Here is a 16,178-nt window from a genome sequence, read left to right on the forward strand (position 1 = left end):
TCCCTGCTACTGCCCATCTGTGGGCAGGAGCCTTTCAGGCGTGCAGGAGAAACCTATAGGGAGCACCCCTAACGGGTCGGACCGCCTGTCCTCCCCACCCGGACGCAGACGGCGCCGCACTACCCCTGGAGGGGGGCCGGCTCAGTCACGCGCGTACTACAGTTGCGCTCACACGCGCGCACAGCTCACGCTCTCCGCCCCGCACACCTGCGCTCCGCCCCCTGGTCCCGGGCCGGCTGCGGACCAAAGCATTTAGGAACCTAGAGGCGGCCGCAGCAGCGCTTCCCACCCCCTTTCCTTCCCTGGGCCAGAGTTGTCCGGAGCCTGCTCCCACTCCCAACCAGCGCACATCCCTCTCCATCCTTCCCTCCCCCCGCCTGCCGCGGCACCGGTCGCCGCAGCCGCAGCCCGGAGCCGGTGAGGCGGCGAAGGGGGGAGGGGGAGGAAGCAAGGGATGAACGCCGGGAGGGCGTCGGAGGCCCTGAGCCGGACTAGGACACCCCTGGAGCCTAAACCCGACCCGGAGCCAGAGCCGAACCACCGGTACTGGGTGGGCCAGGTGGTTAGGATGGGAGGAGCCGGGAAAGGGAGGGTGCGGGATGGAAAGCAGGGGAAGGGGTTGCAGAGGCCTGTCTCAGGCCGGAGCGGAGGAGGAGCGGACGCTGACTCAAGCGCGACTCCCGCGTCCGCCTCCTGAGAATACCGTCCCATCCTGCGCTGCAGTGTCCTTGGGAGGGATGGAAGCGCGGGGACTAGCTGGAAAGAACGCTTCGGGCGTCGGGGAAGCGAGACCAGGGTCGTGGAAGACTTGCGCAGCTGCTGTCTGGCCCCGATCCCAATCCATTCTTGGCGGACCAGCACCCCTGGCCCGGACAGCTCCCTTGTTGGGTAGTGGGTGGGGCCGGACCGCTGAGGCATGCCATTTGGAGATCGTAAGGATGACATTCCTGCCCCTCCTCACCATCCCCAGCTGCAGACCCCTCCCCCTAGGAGGCGCCCTGGCCCGTGTTCGCCCCCCAGGGCCTCATGTCGGAACCACAGCCTGACCTGGAGCCGCCCCAGCATGGGCTGTACATGCTCTTCCTGCTTGTGTTGGTCTTCTTCCTCATGGGCCTGGTAGGCTTCATGATCTGCCACGTGCTTAAGAAGAAGGGCTACCGCTGCCGCACATCGAGGGGCTCAGAGCCTGACGACGCCCAGCTCCAGGCCTGTGAGTCAGGAGCCTAGAACCCTGGCTCAGTCACCTTTATCTCTTACCCCTCTCCCACACCTTTTTCTCCTTTACCCTGGTCAAAAGATGTAGATCTAATCCCAGTAAAGCCTGCGGGAAACCTAGTGATGCTTCCTTGAGTCAGTAAGTGGGGTGATATCACCCTGAAGGCAAGACTTACAGGAAACGACATGGGCAGGAAGGATTTAGCCTTCCATTGACTTCCTATCTTCCCTGCCCTGGCTCCCTTTAGCATGACCTTATTCATGCTAAAGCCCAGCATGATAGCAAATAAAGGGGGTATGTCTTGAGCAACAAGCCACAAGAACCAAGCAATGTCCCCTCAAAAGCTGATGATCTATTTTTCCCTTCCTTGCCAACAATCTCTTACATCCTTCAGCTGAGGATGATGACATGAATGAGGACACAGTAGAGAGGATTGTTCGCTGCATCATCCAAAATGAAGGTGGGTGTAGACTGCCTTCTTGCCTCCTCCCTTTCTCTTGCCCTGGCCGCCATGCACTTAATCTTTTCCTTCTCCCCTCAGCCAATGCTGAGGCTCTGAAGGAGATGCTGGGGGACAGTGAAGGAGAAGGGACGATGCAGCTATCCAGGTGAGCTGGAATTAAGGTCCAGCATGGCTTCACTTCCCTTGGAGAATACCCGCCTCCTCCAGCACAATCCTTTCCCATTCTATCATGTTTGGGGAAGGGGGGTTAAGAAGGCTGACTCATCTATAGGAAGAAAGTTTTGTAGAAATCCAGATTCTTTCAAACTACACCTTCCACCTGGTTATCATCAAGCCTAACAATCACCCCTGGTGCCCTCCTTTAGGTTAAGCATTCTCTTTTTAGCAAACAGCCCTAAGGAGAACAAATTGTTTACTGATATCTTAATATAAGTTTATTAGACAAAGATCAGAAAAGAATGGTTTTGGGGTCTTTGGAAAGTGGGGGACCTGGAGGGGGGTGTTAAGGAGCATGGTGAAAGGACAAGAGAAAATGGAACAGAGAGAGAGACAAGAATGTCACCCCTGTTCTTCTCCTCCCTGTTGTCCAGTGTGGATGCCACCTCCAGCCTGCAGGATGGAGCCCCCTCCCACCATCACACAGTGCACCTGGGCTCTGCAGCCCCTTGCATCCACTGCAGCCGCAACAAGAGACCTCCACTTGTCCGTCAGGGCCGTTCCAAGGAAGGAAAGAGCCGTCCCCGGCCTGGGGAGACCACCGTGTTCTCTGTGGGCAGGTGGGGACAGAATGCTCCAGGTAAAAGGAGGTAGAGGGCCCCAGTAATTGGGCGTCTAGTGGGAATCCAGCCAGGCCTGGCTTCTTCCTCCTGGACTTGGAGCTGCAGCAGGAATCAGGCTGCAAAATATACTCCAGGGTCTGAGGAGGCCTTCCCTGCCCAAGCTAGAAGGAAGTGGCATCACATCCAGGATGCCCCCATTGGATGCGGGGGGGGGGGGGGGGGGAGCAGCTTCTGATTTGTTGTCCTAAGCCCCAATGTTCCCTCTCCTCCCAGGTTTCGGGTGACACACATTGAGAAACGCCATGGGCTTCATGAACGTGATGGCTCTCCTACAGACAGAAGCTGGGGCTCTGGTGGGGGGCAGGACCTAGGGTCTGGTCAGGGGTCTGGGGGAGGGCAGTCCAGTGCAGGGATGGCTGCTATGGAGACACTGCCCCCTGACAGGCCACAGCCGCAGTCCCTAGCCAGCCCCCCAGTGCAGAATGGGGAACTCAGGGACAGCAGCATAGTTCCTTGTGCACTTGAGGGGAACCCTGGAGCCTCTGCAGAGTCGGCGGTGGGTGTTGGAAGCAGGGGCCCAAGCCCAGGGCTGCCCAGTCAAGAGGCAAATGGACAGCCAACCAAACTAGACACTTCAGATCACCAGGTATGAAGACATGGCCAGGGCTACCGTGGGATGTGGTGACTGAGCTCTTATCATCGCCTACTCTGGTTGGAAACAGTGTTAATCCCTCTGCTTTCCCTCAGGTGTCCCCATCACAGGGAGTAGGGGGTGTGTGAGGTGAGTCTGCCTAGGCCCCAAGGCAGGAAATCCTGTTCCCTCCTCCTACTACTCAAGCCCATCAACTCCCTGAACTTCCAGGGTGAACTGCAGGCTTTAGCCTTTGCTACAAATTCCTTGGTTTGGTTGTTGGGAGTGGGGCACGTGCTCCAGGGGGTAGATTCTAGAACCTGGAAGTCTTGTGCCACCAAGAAAAAGGTGGGACTGAGCTTAAATAGGAGGCAACATTGTTACCTTCCCTCTCTTCCAAGCTTCATTCTTCGCTGCTGCTGAACAGACTACCAGCTGGCAGAGCCAGGGGTGGGTGGGCATGAAGACCCTTCCTTCCACTGGACAGCACTGCCCCCAGCTAAGGGGCCAGCCTTACTTCCACCTGGAGTTGCACGGTCTCAAGCTGAGGGACCTCGGGAGAACCACCGCTCAACATGCCCCTCAGTCTCTTCCCCTTCCCTTGCCTGCCAACAGGCTGCCTGTCCTACCACCTCACTCCATATGCTAGAGCGTGGCAGCTGGGAACAGGCCCGTCTTTGGTGGACCCCTAAAGCAATAGCACCTTTGACCCCCTGCCCTCTTGGCACAAGAGGTCCAGGCCTTGGCTTGGGCTTTCTGCCCTTTATTCACTGTTAATAAATCAGCTCAGATCATTATATCTGCTTTTGCATACTGGCTTCAGCTCCTTCTGATTCCCAAGGCCTGCCTCTGCCCCTATTCCCCAGGGGTATGGAGCCAGGGTCGAGACAGAGATAGGTGGAGCCGTTCAAGACTTTGGGGGCAATGGATTCCAGTCCCAGAAATATCAGGATTGGGATAGAAGGGATTCCAGCCCTAGAGATGGGGTGGTGGTAGAAAAGAAAGGGGTAGTTCCATCCCTAGAAATTGCAGGAGGGGAATGGAAGAAGAGGAGTGGGTCCCAGCCCCAGAAATTGGGGAGAGTGAAAATGGGAGCTCTCCCAGCTTTTGGCTGTAGTGTGTAGGATCATCAGTCACTGAGGGAGCAGTCTCTGACAGCATGAGGATGGAGCAGCAGCATCACTGAGGGGCAGTGATCCCCCTAGCTCTCAGGTGAGGGACTCTGGGGCTTTAGCTGGTGGAGGAGGTGGTGGACGCATCTGTAGGGAATACACAGTCAAGGCTCCAAAGTACTCTGGGAATAATACCCCATTCCCCCAGCCCTGAAGGCACAACAGACCAAGCTGGAATGACCTCTCTCCACAGTCTCCTTCAAAGCAGTGGTCCTTACCGGCCTGATACGAGGCGCCATCAGGTCCAGGGGCCCAGGGCAATCTGGGAGTTGGTCTGAAAATAAGAAGCACAAATCAGCCTTTGTTCTTTGTTTTGTTCTCTGTCCTAACTCCAGCACTTGGGCCAGTGTACTCTTAGAAATATTTGCTGAAGTCAGTCATAAAAGCTATCATGTCATCATTTCATCAATCCTCAACAAACACAGGCATCTGCCCTGCTCAAGGTACTAGAGCAAGGGGGTTGGGATATAGTACCTCCACCCTCAAGGGCTATCAGGAACTCAATACATGAAACATTAACAAACACAACAGATGGCTCATTCCACATGAACTAGGGGTACTGAAGAAGGTGGGACAAGAAATGTTCAGGGATTTCCCAGAGGCAGGGAGGGAGGCTCTGTGGAAAAGTGGGAAGTGCCAGATTTTAGAAAACGTGGGCATTACAAGGGGAGAAATGAGGACACAAACCAAGGTGTTTGTAGGATTCAAGAACCCTAAGCTAATTGGAACCAAACAGCTACTAGTGTGCTAAGGATGTGCCAGGCACAACGCTGTGTTCTCATGGATATCTTTTTTAACCCTCACAACTCAGTGAGGTAGGTACTTGACTTTATAAAAAAAACAAAAAAAAAAAACTTGAGCTCCAGACAGGTTAAACATGCCACCCCAAATCACACACTAGGGAATGATAAAATGGGCATTGAACCAATGGGCCTGTCTCCAAACCCCACACTCTCCTTTCAACCAACTGCAGTAGGCCTGCAGGGGATATGCATGAAGGTAGACAGAGAAGCAAATGATGACTGAGGAGGAAAGAGTCCCAAGCTTCCTCCTTCCTGTTTTTCATCTTCCCAGAGCTCCCCATTCCCTCAACTCACCCCCAGGCAGAACAGGTACAGAGGGCCCATCTACGGCACAGGTGGGTGCAGGAGGGGAGAAGCTCGGAGGAGAAGGAGACGGCAGCATCTGTAGGGTGGAGTGGGCAGAGAGTCAGCCCTTGGGTGTAGAAAGGTTTCTCCCATCCCATCTTCAATTCCTATCCCATCATTCCCCAATACAGGAATGGCCAGCTGCTTGTGTCTCAGTGGTTGTAGCTAATATATATTTCAATAGTCAACATGCACTGAGCACTTACACTATGCCAAGCATTCTGCTAGCACTTCACAAGCATTAGCTCATTCAGTCTTTACTATCATCTTATGAGGTAGGCATTTTTATGATTCCTATTTTAGAGATGAGGCTCAGAGAGATCAAGCTATCAGTCCAAGATCACAGAGCCAGTTAGTGGCCAATTCCTAGCTATAAGCCAGGCCTCCTGCCTTCTGCACCTATGCTCCTCCTGCTGTATTATGACAATAACCTATTGCCATCATGTGAATTCTGACTTAAGAGTGTTCCCAAGGCTGTAGTCTTTATGAAAGTAGTAGACTGCTGCATCTTTTCTCCTGTGGGATGACTGGTGGGGTCAAACCACTGACCTCACAGTTAGCAGCTGAGTGCTTAACCACTACACCACAGGACTCCTCATTATAACAATACACCCCTAAATCCAAGCACACTGCTGTTAAGTCGATTCTGACTCATTACAACACTATAGAGACCGTATGTTGTTGCTGTTAAATACCGTCAAGTCAGTCCTGACTCAAGTCAGACCCTGTCTAGGATTTCTGAGGAGCGGCTGGTGGGTTTGAACTGCTGATTTTGCATTATCCTGCAGCACCACACCAGGACTCTGATCCTATAAGAGTAAAATTTCCCCATGAGGTTTTCAAAACTGTAAACTTTATGGACGCTGACTACCACATCTTTCTCCCACGGAGTGGCTGGTGGGTTTGAATCACCAACCTTTCTGTTAGCAGTCAAGTGCTTAACCACTGTACCACCAAGGCTACTTTATTATAACAATATTGTTAAGTGCCATTGAGTCGGTTCTGACTCATAGCAACCCTGTAGTGTAAGGTTTCTGAGGCTATAAATCTTTGTGGGAGCAGAAAGTCCTATCTTTCTCCTGAATCCTGGCTGCTAGACTCAAACCACTGACTTTGTGGTTCACAGCCCAGTGTTTATCTTACAGTGCCACTGTGCTCCTCCCCTATATTATAGCAATGTTGTTGTTAAGTGCTTTTGAGTTGATTTCGATTCATAGTGGCCCTGTAGCCAACCTTGCAGTTCAACCAACCTTGAGATTGAGTGCTAATCCTATAGTGCCACATGCTGTTGTTAGGTTCCACTGAGTCGGTACCGACTCATAGCAACCTTATGCACAGTAGAACGAAACACTGCCCCATCCTGGGACAATCTCACTACTGTTGCCACGCTTGAGTCTATCAATGCTGCCACTTGGCCAATCCATCTCGTTGGGGGGTCCTTCCTCTTTTTCTCTGACCCTCCACCTTACCAAACATAATATTCTCCAGCGACTGGTCCCTCCTGACAATATGTCCGAAGTATGAGAGACAAAGTTTGACCATCTTGGCCTCCAAGGAGCACTCTGGCTGCACTTCTTCCAAAATGGATCTATTGGTTCTTCTGTCAGCCCATGGCACTTTCAATAATCTCCTCCAACACCATAACTCAAAAGCATTAATTCTTCTACGGTCTTCCTAATTCACTGTCCAGCTTTCGCATGCATATGAGCAACACATAAGTACTATTTATTAAAGCACTTCCTCTGGGCCACTGCACTAATGGCTTTACCTCCATTAGTTCCAATCATGATAATGAGCCTGCGTAATTACGTACTTCTGTCTCTGTTTTACCCATGAAGTAAGAAGCTCAGAGAGATGAAATCACTGGCCAAAGTCACACAATAGGATCTGAACTCAAGTCTCTTCAGCACTAAAGCTAGAGCTCTGAACTGCTATGCTAAGCTTCCTTGGTTACCCTTTTTTCTGCCCAACCAAATGAGATGGGGAGGCCCAAGCCACTTAGGGGGAAAACTTGGGGAAGGAATGTGAAAATGTATATGGGCCTACTGGGTAGGCAGGATCAACCCAGAGGGGCCTGGGGACCCAGAGGGTAAGAGTGAGAAGCCGTACCTGTTCAGCGTCTGAGGGCTCAGGGGGCACTGGAGGGCCAAGCAACTCTTCCACCAAGAGAGAGGGGAAAACCCCAACATGGCCCCCAAATTCTCCCCTCCAGAAGCCATCATCCACTCCATCCTGGGCCCGGGGCAACAAACGAATGAGCGCCCCCTCAGGGAAGCTCAGTTCCTCTGCACTCTGTGCTATGTAGGTATACAGGGCACGGGCCAGGAAGGCTGCAGAAACCAAGAAGAGATAATGAAGGGACGAGGTGGATGGTGGTGCCCCAGGACCATGACACCCCAGGGCTACAGCCATCCACTAACTCTCCTCCACACCCAGAACCCCTTGGCCCAGAATGTCCCTTTCTTACCTGTGGGCTCTGCTCCAGAGGGGTCATTGCTGTCATGGTCCCTCTCAGGCAGGGAGAAGTCCGGGAAGTTGAGATATCTCTCAGGGACGAAGCCTACCTCGCCATGTTGGTTCCGAGCCTACTTGTCCAGTGATATGGACAGATATCAAGTTTGCCTCAGTAGTCCATGGCCCTGGCCCTTCTCCACTCAGGTTTCTATATTGACCTGGCTGAGTCTTTAGGGGCCACAGAAAATCACTCCCACTGCCTGCATCACCAGGGCCCCATACCTACCTTGACCCATTCATCAGCATCTCCTTCTTCTATGACCTCCAGCCACTCGCCTTCCTTGATGGTCAGCTCATCCTCACGCCCAGCCTAGGCCCACAAAGAGTGACTCAGAAGTTGGCTATCCTCCACCCCTACCCTCTGAGGTCCCCACTCTCATTCACACCTGATAGCCAAACACCACATGTGCAGAGCAGGGCAGGGGTCTGGTGGTCAGGACTGGGGGGACAGGCTCCTCAAAGAGCTCCCCTGCCTCCTCACATTCCTCAAAGTCAGAGAGCTCAGCATCTTCAGCCTGGAAGGGATCAGAGAACAGACATAATCAGCTTTATCTCCTACTCCTCCATCCTGCCCCTAAAGGACACTAGATATTCCTTCAACGTAGTACTGCCCATCTGTTCACTGTGGATCACAAGCAAAATCACCATAGACTTACCACCTGCCAGGCTCAAAGGTAACTATCTTCTATGTATTGTCACACTTACCTTCATAGCAATCTAGTAACTATTTACCTTATTTTACTTTTGAGGAAACAGAGGCTCAGAAAGGTTACGTCACTTTCTAGGATTACAGAGTTAGAAAGTGGAATGGCTGGTGTTGAAACCACTTATAGTCTACCTCCAGAAGCTTAGTTCTTAATCACCAACCTACACTCATGATAAAAGTTTATTAGGACTCCATACGCCAGAAACTGTGCAAAGCATTGTACTTGACAGGTTTCATTTAAGACTCACAACAACCCTCACATGACCCTCATGTAATAGCATCTGCCTCCCTCTGGGGAGTTTTGCCCTCCTGGATTTGTGGGTAGACAGAAGCTAGAACTCACTGTAGGAGAAAGGTCCCTCTGAGACAGTCGGGCCTCAGTGAGTCGTCGCTCCTGCTCCACTTCATCCTGGGCCTGGGTCATGGCTGGCTTCAGCCAGCACTGTACATCCAGGCCAGCTCCCTGTAGCAGAGCCAGCCGGGCAGCCCCCTTTACCTGGCTCACCTGGCATGGAGAACAGGAGTCAGTCAAGACCATGGTCTAGTTGGGGCTACCTCTGGGAGGTGAGTGGAATCAAACCAGCTGTATCTATCCTTTACCTCCCACCTCCCTGCCATCAGCTAGACGAATAGAGGCAAGGTGGGGTGGACTGGGGAAGCACCCTGGTGACTCAATAGTGAAGCTCTCAGCTGCCAACTGAAAGATAGTATCAACAGTAGGCGGTTCAAATCCACCAGGCACTCTGAAGGAGAAAAAACCTCGTGATCTGCTCCTGCACACGTAGTAAACATTCAAATATCTATCAATCTTTGCTCACGTATATAAAAATGGGCTGGAAAGGAATGGAGGCATTGCCTAAGGACGTGGGATCTCAGAGGCCCTAACCCTTGTCCTGTAGCTCACCTGTGCCCTCCGGATGCTCTCCCTCACTTCTTGTAGCCGCTGTTCTATGCCTGGAGCCTCCCGCTCCAGAGCCTGCTGCAGCTTCTGCTCCAGCCGCTGTAGCACCTGATTGGTAAAATAGGCCGGGGTGGGTGGAGATACTCTGAAGCATGGCTTACTCTGGGCCTGGCACTTTGCTAGTTGTTTCACATGCATGACATCATTTAATCTCCTCAATGAGGTGGGTACTATTAATAACCTTAGTATACTGACGAGGAAACTGAGGTCCTGAGAGGTTAAGTCACTTCTCACCTCATATTACAAAACTAGAACACAACAGAACTGCAATTTAAATCCAACTCATCTAGCTCCAAATGCTGTGCTTGTAACCATTGTACCATACTTGTTGGCTTAAAATACCTTCCCCTTCCCTCCTGCCTACAGGCCCAAGACCCCCTTAGTGACACCAAGATCTCTTCCCCACAGGTCTTCATGCCCACCCAAATGCCTGTGCCCCCTGCCTCACCCAATTCCCATGATTCTGGATCTTGTAATCGCGGGCAGCTCGGCTCGTCCAGCGCTGGATCTCTTTCTCCAGGCCACTCTTCCCAGCTACGCCTCCTGCTCCCCCTTCCAGCTCCAGAACGCACACCTGAAGGGATGCAGCTGTGAGGAGCACCTGATGCCATTCCTTTCCACTTCCCCTCTCTCCAGTTCCCTCCTTGTTCCTCTCTCTGTCCTGGCATCCAGAACACAGAGGTCAGGACACGTAGCCCTGTCTGTGAACCTAAGTAAGTATGCACTTGCATGGACACAGGGGTGCACAAAGTTCCCGAAGGGGAATGAAGAGGACAGTGCAATAAAGTAACTAAAAGGTGCATTAGTTGTTGTTGTTAGGTGCCATGGAGTTGGTACCGACTTATGTACAACAGAAAGGTGCAGATAGGGGATGTTAATATGTGCTCCTGGTGGATGAGAGGTGATTGGGAGCTCTCCAAGGTTTAACTGGTAGCGTAGTAGTTACAAATCAGGTTGCTAATCTCAAAGTCAACATTTCGAAACTATCAGCCATTCCATGGGAGAACGATGAGGCTTTCTGCTCCCAAAAAGATTTACAGCCTCAGAAATCCTATGTAGGGTCTCTATGAGTTGGAACTGACTCCACGGCACACAACCACCACCACCAAGTTAATACCAAGGAGCCCTGGTGGCACAGTGGGCTAAGTATTGGACTACTAATCAAAAGGTTGGTGGTTCGAACCCACCAGCTGCTACATAAGAGAAAGATGAGAGTCCACTTCTGTAAAGACTGCTTTGGCAACCCTATGGAGCAGTTCTACTCTATCCTATAGGGTCACTGTGAGGTAGAATTGACACGACAGCAGGGTTGTAAGTTAATATCAGAGTCCCAGACAGCAGGGTTTTAATACCTGGGTGGTGCAAATGGTGAGTAGGAGCAGACTTGAGGGCAAATGGCTTTTACGTTAATACCAGGATAAGGGTCCTGAGGAATGAGGCCTAAAGCACATTTGGCCTGGTGCCAACAAGCAGAGTGGTCTTACCTGGTCAGTCCCTGCTGGCTGAAACTGCTGAGGTAGGGTGGGGGAAAATATTCCAGGCTCCTGAAGAAAGAGCTTCAGATCCTGCTCCCAGCTTACCTGGGGGTTGCAAAAAGTCAGTTATCGCTGGCACTCTCTGCAATCCTGTCCGCAGACTCTCTTGGAAGAAAGAGGACAAGGTGAGAAGGAGAGGGGAAGAAATGCAGGAGGGTGATCTGATTTGGGAGAGAAGGGTTAAGAAGATCTCTAGGCAGCTCTTACAGTCTCACCTGGGAGGTTGCCTGCCCACCTTGCCGGGCATGCTCCAGGGTCATCTCTGCAGCTTCCAGCTCAGTACGACTCAGTAAGGTCAGGGGGTCCCTCAAGTGTTCCAATAGCTCGCTGACCAGGGCCTGGAGAGAACCCCAAAATACTGATACCCCCCTTCCCCCAGGCCTCTGTTGTGAAGCAGGCTCTCAGTCCAGGTTTGGATGGGTGATAGGCATAGGTATTGGAAGAAGGGAAAGAGTGTAAGGCATTATTTTTGTTTATAATAATAGGCACAGACGTGTGTGTGTACCGTACTTTATCAATTAAAACCATTTTCATACCCATTACTCCTTTGAGCCCCATTACAATCGTATAAAACAAAGTAGGGGCTATTCTTGATGAGGAAGATGGGGCTCAGAAAGGTTAAGTGTCTTGTACAATGTAATACAGCCAGCTAGGAGCAGAACTAAGAATGTATCTTCTAACCACTCCAAACAAGCTAGGTCCCTGTAGCCACCCAGCCTCATGGGAAGGATGAGGCCTCCCCCTCCTCCCCTGGAAGGGCAAAAGTATATGGCCTGAGACTAGCCTTGAGCAGGGCTGGCAGCTCTTCCTGGTAGTAGTGGTCCAGGTGGGCATTGGTGGTCACCAAGTTGAGAAGATACTCATTGCGGGCTGCTCTCAGCTGCTGGGAGTAATGGGCAGACTGGGCAGATAGCTGAGAATAGAAAACAAGTGTTGGCATGGAGCCCTGGACCACAGAGGTCCTTCCAAGGCCACCTCAGAACCCAGATCCAGAATGAATCTTCACATTATTAAATGCATACTAGGTGCCCCACTCTACACTAAAAATTCACACACTCAGAACTCCTGCTTAAAATCCTCTAATGCTTCTTCATACATTTAAAACAAAATCCAAGCTGCTCCTTACCATGGTCCAGCAGGTCCAACATGAGCTAGTGCCTACAACCTCTCAGACCTCTGTTCACAGTGCTTGTCCCATTTCTCACAGCGCTCCAACCCACCGGCCTTCTCTCAGTTCCTAAGCTTACAAAATTGTTCCCACCTCAAGGTTTTGCACTCACTATTCTCCTCTGCTTAGAATGTTCTTTTCCTAGCTACTTGCTTGTATGGCTGGCTCCTTCTGGATACTCAGGCCACATCTTCAGAGAAGCTTTCCTTCAAAATTACTCCCACCCCGTTACCCTTTATCATAGCATTTTCTCTTTTCATCTTAATCTGATTTATTTATTTTCTACATGCCTACTCCAATTAACTGTCATTTCCCCAAGGGCAGCAACTTCATTGGTAATGTGTTCTGCTGTATCCTCAATGTTTAGAACAGTATCTAATATGTAAGAGATCCTCAATAAACACATAGTGAAGGAACAAATTAAAAGGGTATTATTTCCATTTTACAGATGGAAAAATAACGCTCAGAATGATCAAGAACTTTAACCCAGGTCACCCACCTAGGAAGCAGGGGAGCCTGGACGCAAACCTCATCTCTCAGACTTATGCCTCTAGGTTCCAAACTAGCCTCTGCCCACTGGATTTCCCATGCCCCGAACCTTGGTGCTGAGTTTCTGGAGACTGGTTCTAGTGTGGAAGATCCCATGGTCACTTCGGTTCAGCCTGAGCAGGCAGGGAAGAGGAGTTAGGGTCAGGTCTAGCTGTGGTGCTCTAGGCCTACCCCTCATCTACTCCCCAGCCTTCCTGAATCCCCACCTGGCCTGAACATCGGCTGCTTTTTCCTGTGCCAAGGCCCACACGCGTTCCCGCTGTCCATACAGTTTCCGACTTCGGCTCAGTTCCCGGACAGACTGCAACACCTCAGCCTGTGCTCTCTGGAGGTTCTCTGCTCCCTGGAAACATGCACACACTAAGTCCTGACCCAGGCTACCTCCAGTCCTGAGCCAGCCCTCCCTTCATTTCATCCATTGAACCATACCTTCCTGAGCACCTGCTCCTTGGCACTCCGCCCTGTGCCCCCTGCCAGGTCACGGTATCGGTCAGATGCCTGGAGCCGGGCCTGGCCCCCAGCCACGGTAGCATCCAGCAGGCAGCGCCAGGCACCAAACACTGTCCTACTCCTCCCCAGAGAAGGTCTGTGTGGATGAGGGAAGCACTCCAAAGCTTCATGAGACCACCACCCCCAACACCAGGAGACAGAGTGCTTTCCCATCCCCCTTCATCTGGGAGTCCATCAATCGATCAGCCCATTAGCTCAGCCACAAGCCTCACTCATGCCCCCCGCCCCCACCCACAATGTCCTTGCTAGGTCAGCTTCTCTCCTGCTGCTGTGTCAGCTCTACCTGCTGCTCACCACGTGCGTTCCTCCTCACTGAGCCTTCATCCCCACAGGTTCCTGGGGCAGTACTCCCCATCTTTATTTGCCCCTTTAACCCTCCCTCCATGGTACCCACCTGCTGTCCATCTCACCGCTCCGATTCCCCTCCCTCTTCAGGAATGGCCCAGCCAGTTTCTGGAGTGCCTAATGGGAAAGCCACCACAGACCCAGTTCCCTTTCAAAGATACCCATCTCCCAAAGTGGGAGATTAGAGAATCAGGGAATAATAATACATTCATTGAATGATATCGTATGTCACACACTTTGCTAAGTGCTTTCCATGCTTATCCAATCCTCAACAATTCTACATAAAGGTTGTTAAGCACTGTTGTTAGGCTGCTGTTGTGAGTGACTGTGTGTGCAACAGGATAAAACAACTGCTTGGTCCTGTGCTAGCCTCACCATTGTTGCTATGTTTGAGCCCATTTTTGCATTCACGGCGCCAATACATACATGAAAGAAAGTATAATATTATTATCAGTTTGTCCAAAGTTACACAGCTAATAAGTAGCACAGCAGGGATGTGACACAAGCTTGCCTGATGGACACATTTGCTCTTGACCAGAATAGGGGTATGTGGGGAGAGACGTTACTGGTGGGTGCAAAGGAGAGGATTCAAAGAAGGAGTCTCATACCTGCCCATACTCGCGTTCAATGGCTGCCCTCTGCTTGCTGTAGGATCTGTGGAGTTTGGGGTGGATTGTGGAGATTACTTTTTGGTGCTGTTCTCCCACCCTCAATTCTCTCCTCAGTCTAGGCAGGAGAAAAATGGAAACCAGGCCTAGAATAACTACACGTGGAGGGTTTGGAACGAAAGAGAGAGAGTCCTTGAGATCACCTCGGACAGCCGCAACCCAGACAACCTCACCTCATAGTTCAGAGCCCCAGCAATATCTTCCCCACCCTGAGGACCATCTCAGGACTTGAAGGGGAGAATTCTGAGAGGGACCCACCAGCCTTCTCACAGGTCTGGAAGAAAAAAGGGGGATTCTGCCCAAAGCTTGTAGGGAGAGGCAGGTACAGAAAGGGGTTATGGGGTTGGAGGAAGAGTTCGTGCGTGTGTGTGTGTGTGTGCGTGTGTGTGTGTGTGTGTGTGTGTGTGTGTGTGTGTGAGTGAAATTCCTATCTGGTCTATGGAGCAGCAAGCCTAGGAAAGGGGAGAGAATGAGCCGGTTAAAGGGTGCTTCATCCATGTCTGGGGCAGACGTATGTTGGGTGGGTGGGTTGGGCGGAGAGCAGGACACAGGGAGTGGGCGGTGAGTAGAGAGTTGGAATGGGGTAGGGGTGGCCTACCTGATGTCCTCCAGCAGATCCGCCTCCCTCTGCTGCCGAGTCTGAAGGATGTTTAGTTGTTCCAGGAAGCGAAGCTTCACCTCCTGGGCCGGCTTCACCTGAGAAAGGTAAAAGAGGATGGAGACCCTGGCCCGGAGTGTGTGTGTGGGGGAAGGGCGGGGAACACCTGAAAGAACACTGATGGGTAGAGAGGTGAGGGGGCGGGGACGGGGAGGGGCTGAGTTGTTTCCTCGGTTACTTCTAGGTTGGGTTCTGACCCCTTCCCACTCCCCGTCTACCACTCTGGGCCCGGTGACCCCCTTGATCACTTCCATTCCCCCATTCCGCCACGAGTCCCCATTCTCAAGCTAAGCTTACTTTTCTGGGCGGCGGCTGCATCTCCACTCCGGCCCAGACAGCGACTCGACTCCGGAACTCGGGGAAGCCCCGCCCTCAAAGAATTCCCGCCCCTGACTGGCCCACGCCCCGCCCTCAGCCCGCCTACGCCTGGTCCGGCTTGGGTTGAGGAAGCAAGAGGGAGGGGGCAGCAGAGGATCTAAACCGCTGTTATTGTTGCCACTACTCCGGAAGGGTCCTTGCCGCCGGACTGACGCCGCGTCCGCTGGGCGATGGGGAGAACCCAGGGCTTCTGAGTCAAGACGCCTGGGTTCTATTTCTAGTGAAGCTGCTGACTCAACCCGTAATTATTTGTTTCTAATCATTTACGTATGCAGATCACAAGTCCCCTGCTTGAAGGCAAGGGATGACCAGAAACTCAATGGGTGAGCAGGGAAACTGAGTCACTGGACACCTGAGCAAAGATGCATCTGACAAAGCCGAGAGGGTTGGTCCCAGACCTTTTCCCAATTTCCGCTGAACTGGAAAAGCCAGCATGAACAGAGTGAGAAGACGCCTGGAGGACAGGAAGGAAACAGAGGAAAAGACAGGTAGATTCTAGGAGAAAATTAAATAATACCAGCGAGTGAGCCTGTGGCCTAGTAATCTTATCCCTTTTAGGATTTACCCTTCAGGCTCTCCACCCCAGGATCTAGGCACTCTAGATGCTCTACGTGGATCTGCACCTTCATTCCTGTGGCTTAGGTCTTTGGCACTGTGCCCCAACATGGAAGAAGCAGTTATCTCTGGCCCCACACTCCAGACTCACATATCTATCTGCCCTGTGATATTTCTACTTGTATATCTAATAAGCACTTCAAACTTTCAAAACAACTTCTT

At 51.8% G+C, this 16,178-nt stretch overlaps 2 protein-coding genes across 2 annotated transcripts; one reads left to right on the top strand and one right to left on the bottom strand.

The window, feature by feature from the left end:
* The first annotated feature begins 300 nt into the window (after positions 1-300).
* RELL2 (RELT-like 2) lies at positions 301-3,886 on the top strand. Its single transcript, XM_006866195.1, has 9 exons — positions 301-543; positions 971-1,210; positions 1,611-1,676; positions 1,758-1,824; positions 2,270-2,455; positions 2,732-3,104; positions 3,206-3,239; positions 3,417-3,420; positions 3,491-3,886. Exons 2-7 carry the CDS (start codon positions 1,027-1,029, stop codon positions 3,236-3,238), a joined length of 909 nt encoding a protein of 302 aa, XP_006866257.1. The 5' UTR covers positions 301-543; positions 971-1,026; the 3' UTR covers position 3,239; positions 3,417-3,420; positions 3,491-3,886.
* Positions 3,887-4,297: 411 nt separating this feature from the next.
* Positions 4,298-15,341, bottom strand: FCHSD1 (FCH and double SH3 domains 1). Its single transcript, XM_006866257.1, has 20 exons — positions 15,321-15,341; positions 14,964-15,061; positions 14,306-14,351; positions 13,747-13,814; positions 13,272-13,407; positions 13,049-13,185; positions 12,892-12,955; positions 11,910-12,038; positions 11,341-11,463; positions 11,075-11,170; positions 10,039-10,164; positions 9,534-9,638; positions 8,973-9,134; positions 8,310-8,438; positions 8,150-8,233; positions 7,877-7,994; positions 7,519-7,739; positions 5,359-5,446; positions 4,480-4,535; positions 4,298-4,348 (listed from the first exon to the last, which is right to left on the bottom strand). The coding sequence occupies exons 1-20, from the start codon at positions 15,339-15,341 to the stop codon at positions 4,298-4,300; spliced, it is 2,058 nt and encodes a 685-aa protein (XP_006866319.1).
* Positions 15,342-16,178: the final 837 nt, after the last annotated feature.

This window comes from Chrysochloris asiatica, unplaced genomic scaffold (genome assembly GCF_000296735.1).
Source record: "Chrysochloris asiatica unplaced genomic scaffold, ChrAsi1.0 scaffold00087, whole genome shotgun sequence".
NCBI lineage: Eukaryota > Metazoa > Chordata > Mammalia > Afrosoricida > Chrysochloridae > Chrysochloris > Chrysochloris asiatica.

Coding starts and splice junctions, on each gene's coding strand:
- RELL2 (XM_006866195.1), top strand. CDS start 1,027: ATGTCGGAACCACAGCCTGACCTGGAGCCGCCCCAGCATGGGCTGTAC. Junction 1,211..1,610: donor CGACGCCCAGCTCCAGGCCT/GTGAGTCAGGAG, acceptor TACATCCTTCAG/CTGAGGATGATGACATGAAT. Junction 3,105..3,205: donor TAGACACTTCAGATCACCAG/GTATGAAGACAT, acceptor GCTTTCCCTCAG/GTGTCCCCATCACAGGGAGT.
- FCHSD1 (XM_006866257.1), bottom strand. CDS start 15,341: ATGCAGCCGCCGCCCAGAAAA. Junction 12,039..12,891: donor TCCAGAAACTCAGCACCAAG/GTTCGGGGCATG, acceptor TTCTATTCTCAG/CTATCTGCCCAGTCTGCCCA. Junction 4,349..4,479: donor TGGCGCCTCGTATCAGGCCG/GTAAGGACCACT, acceptor TATTCCCTACAG/ATGCGTCCACCACCTCCTCC.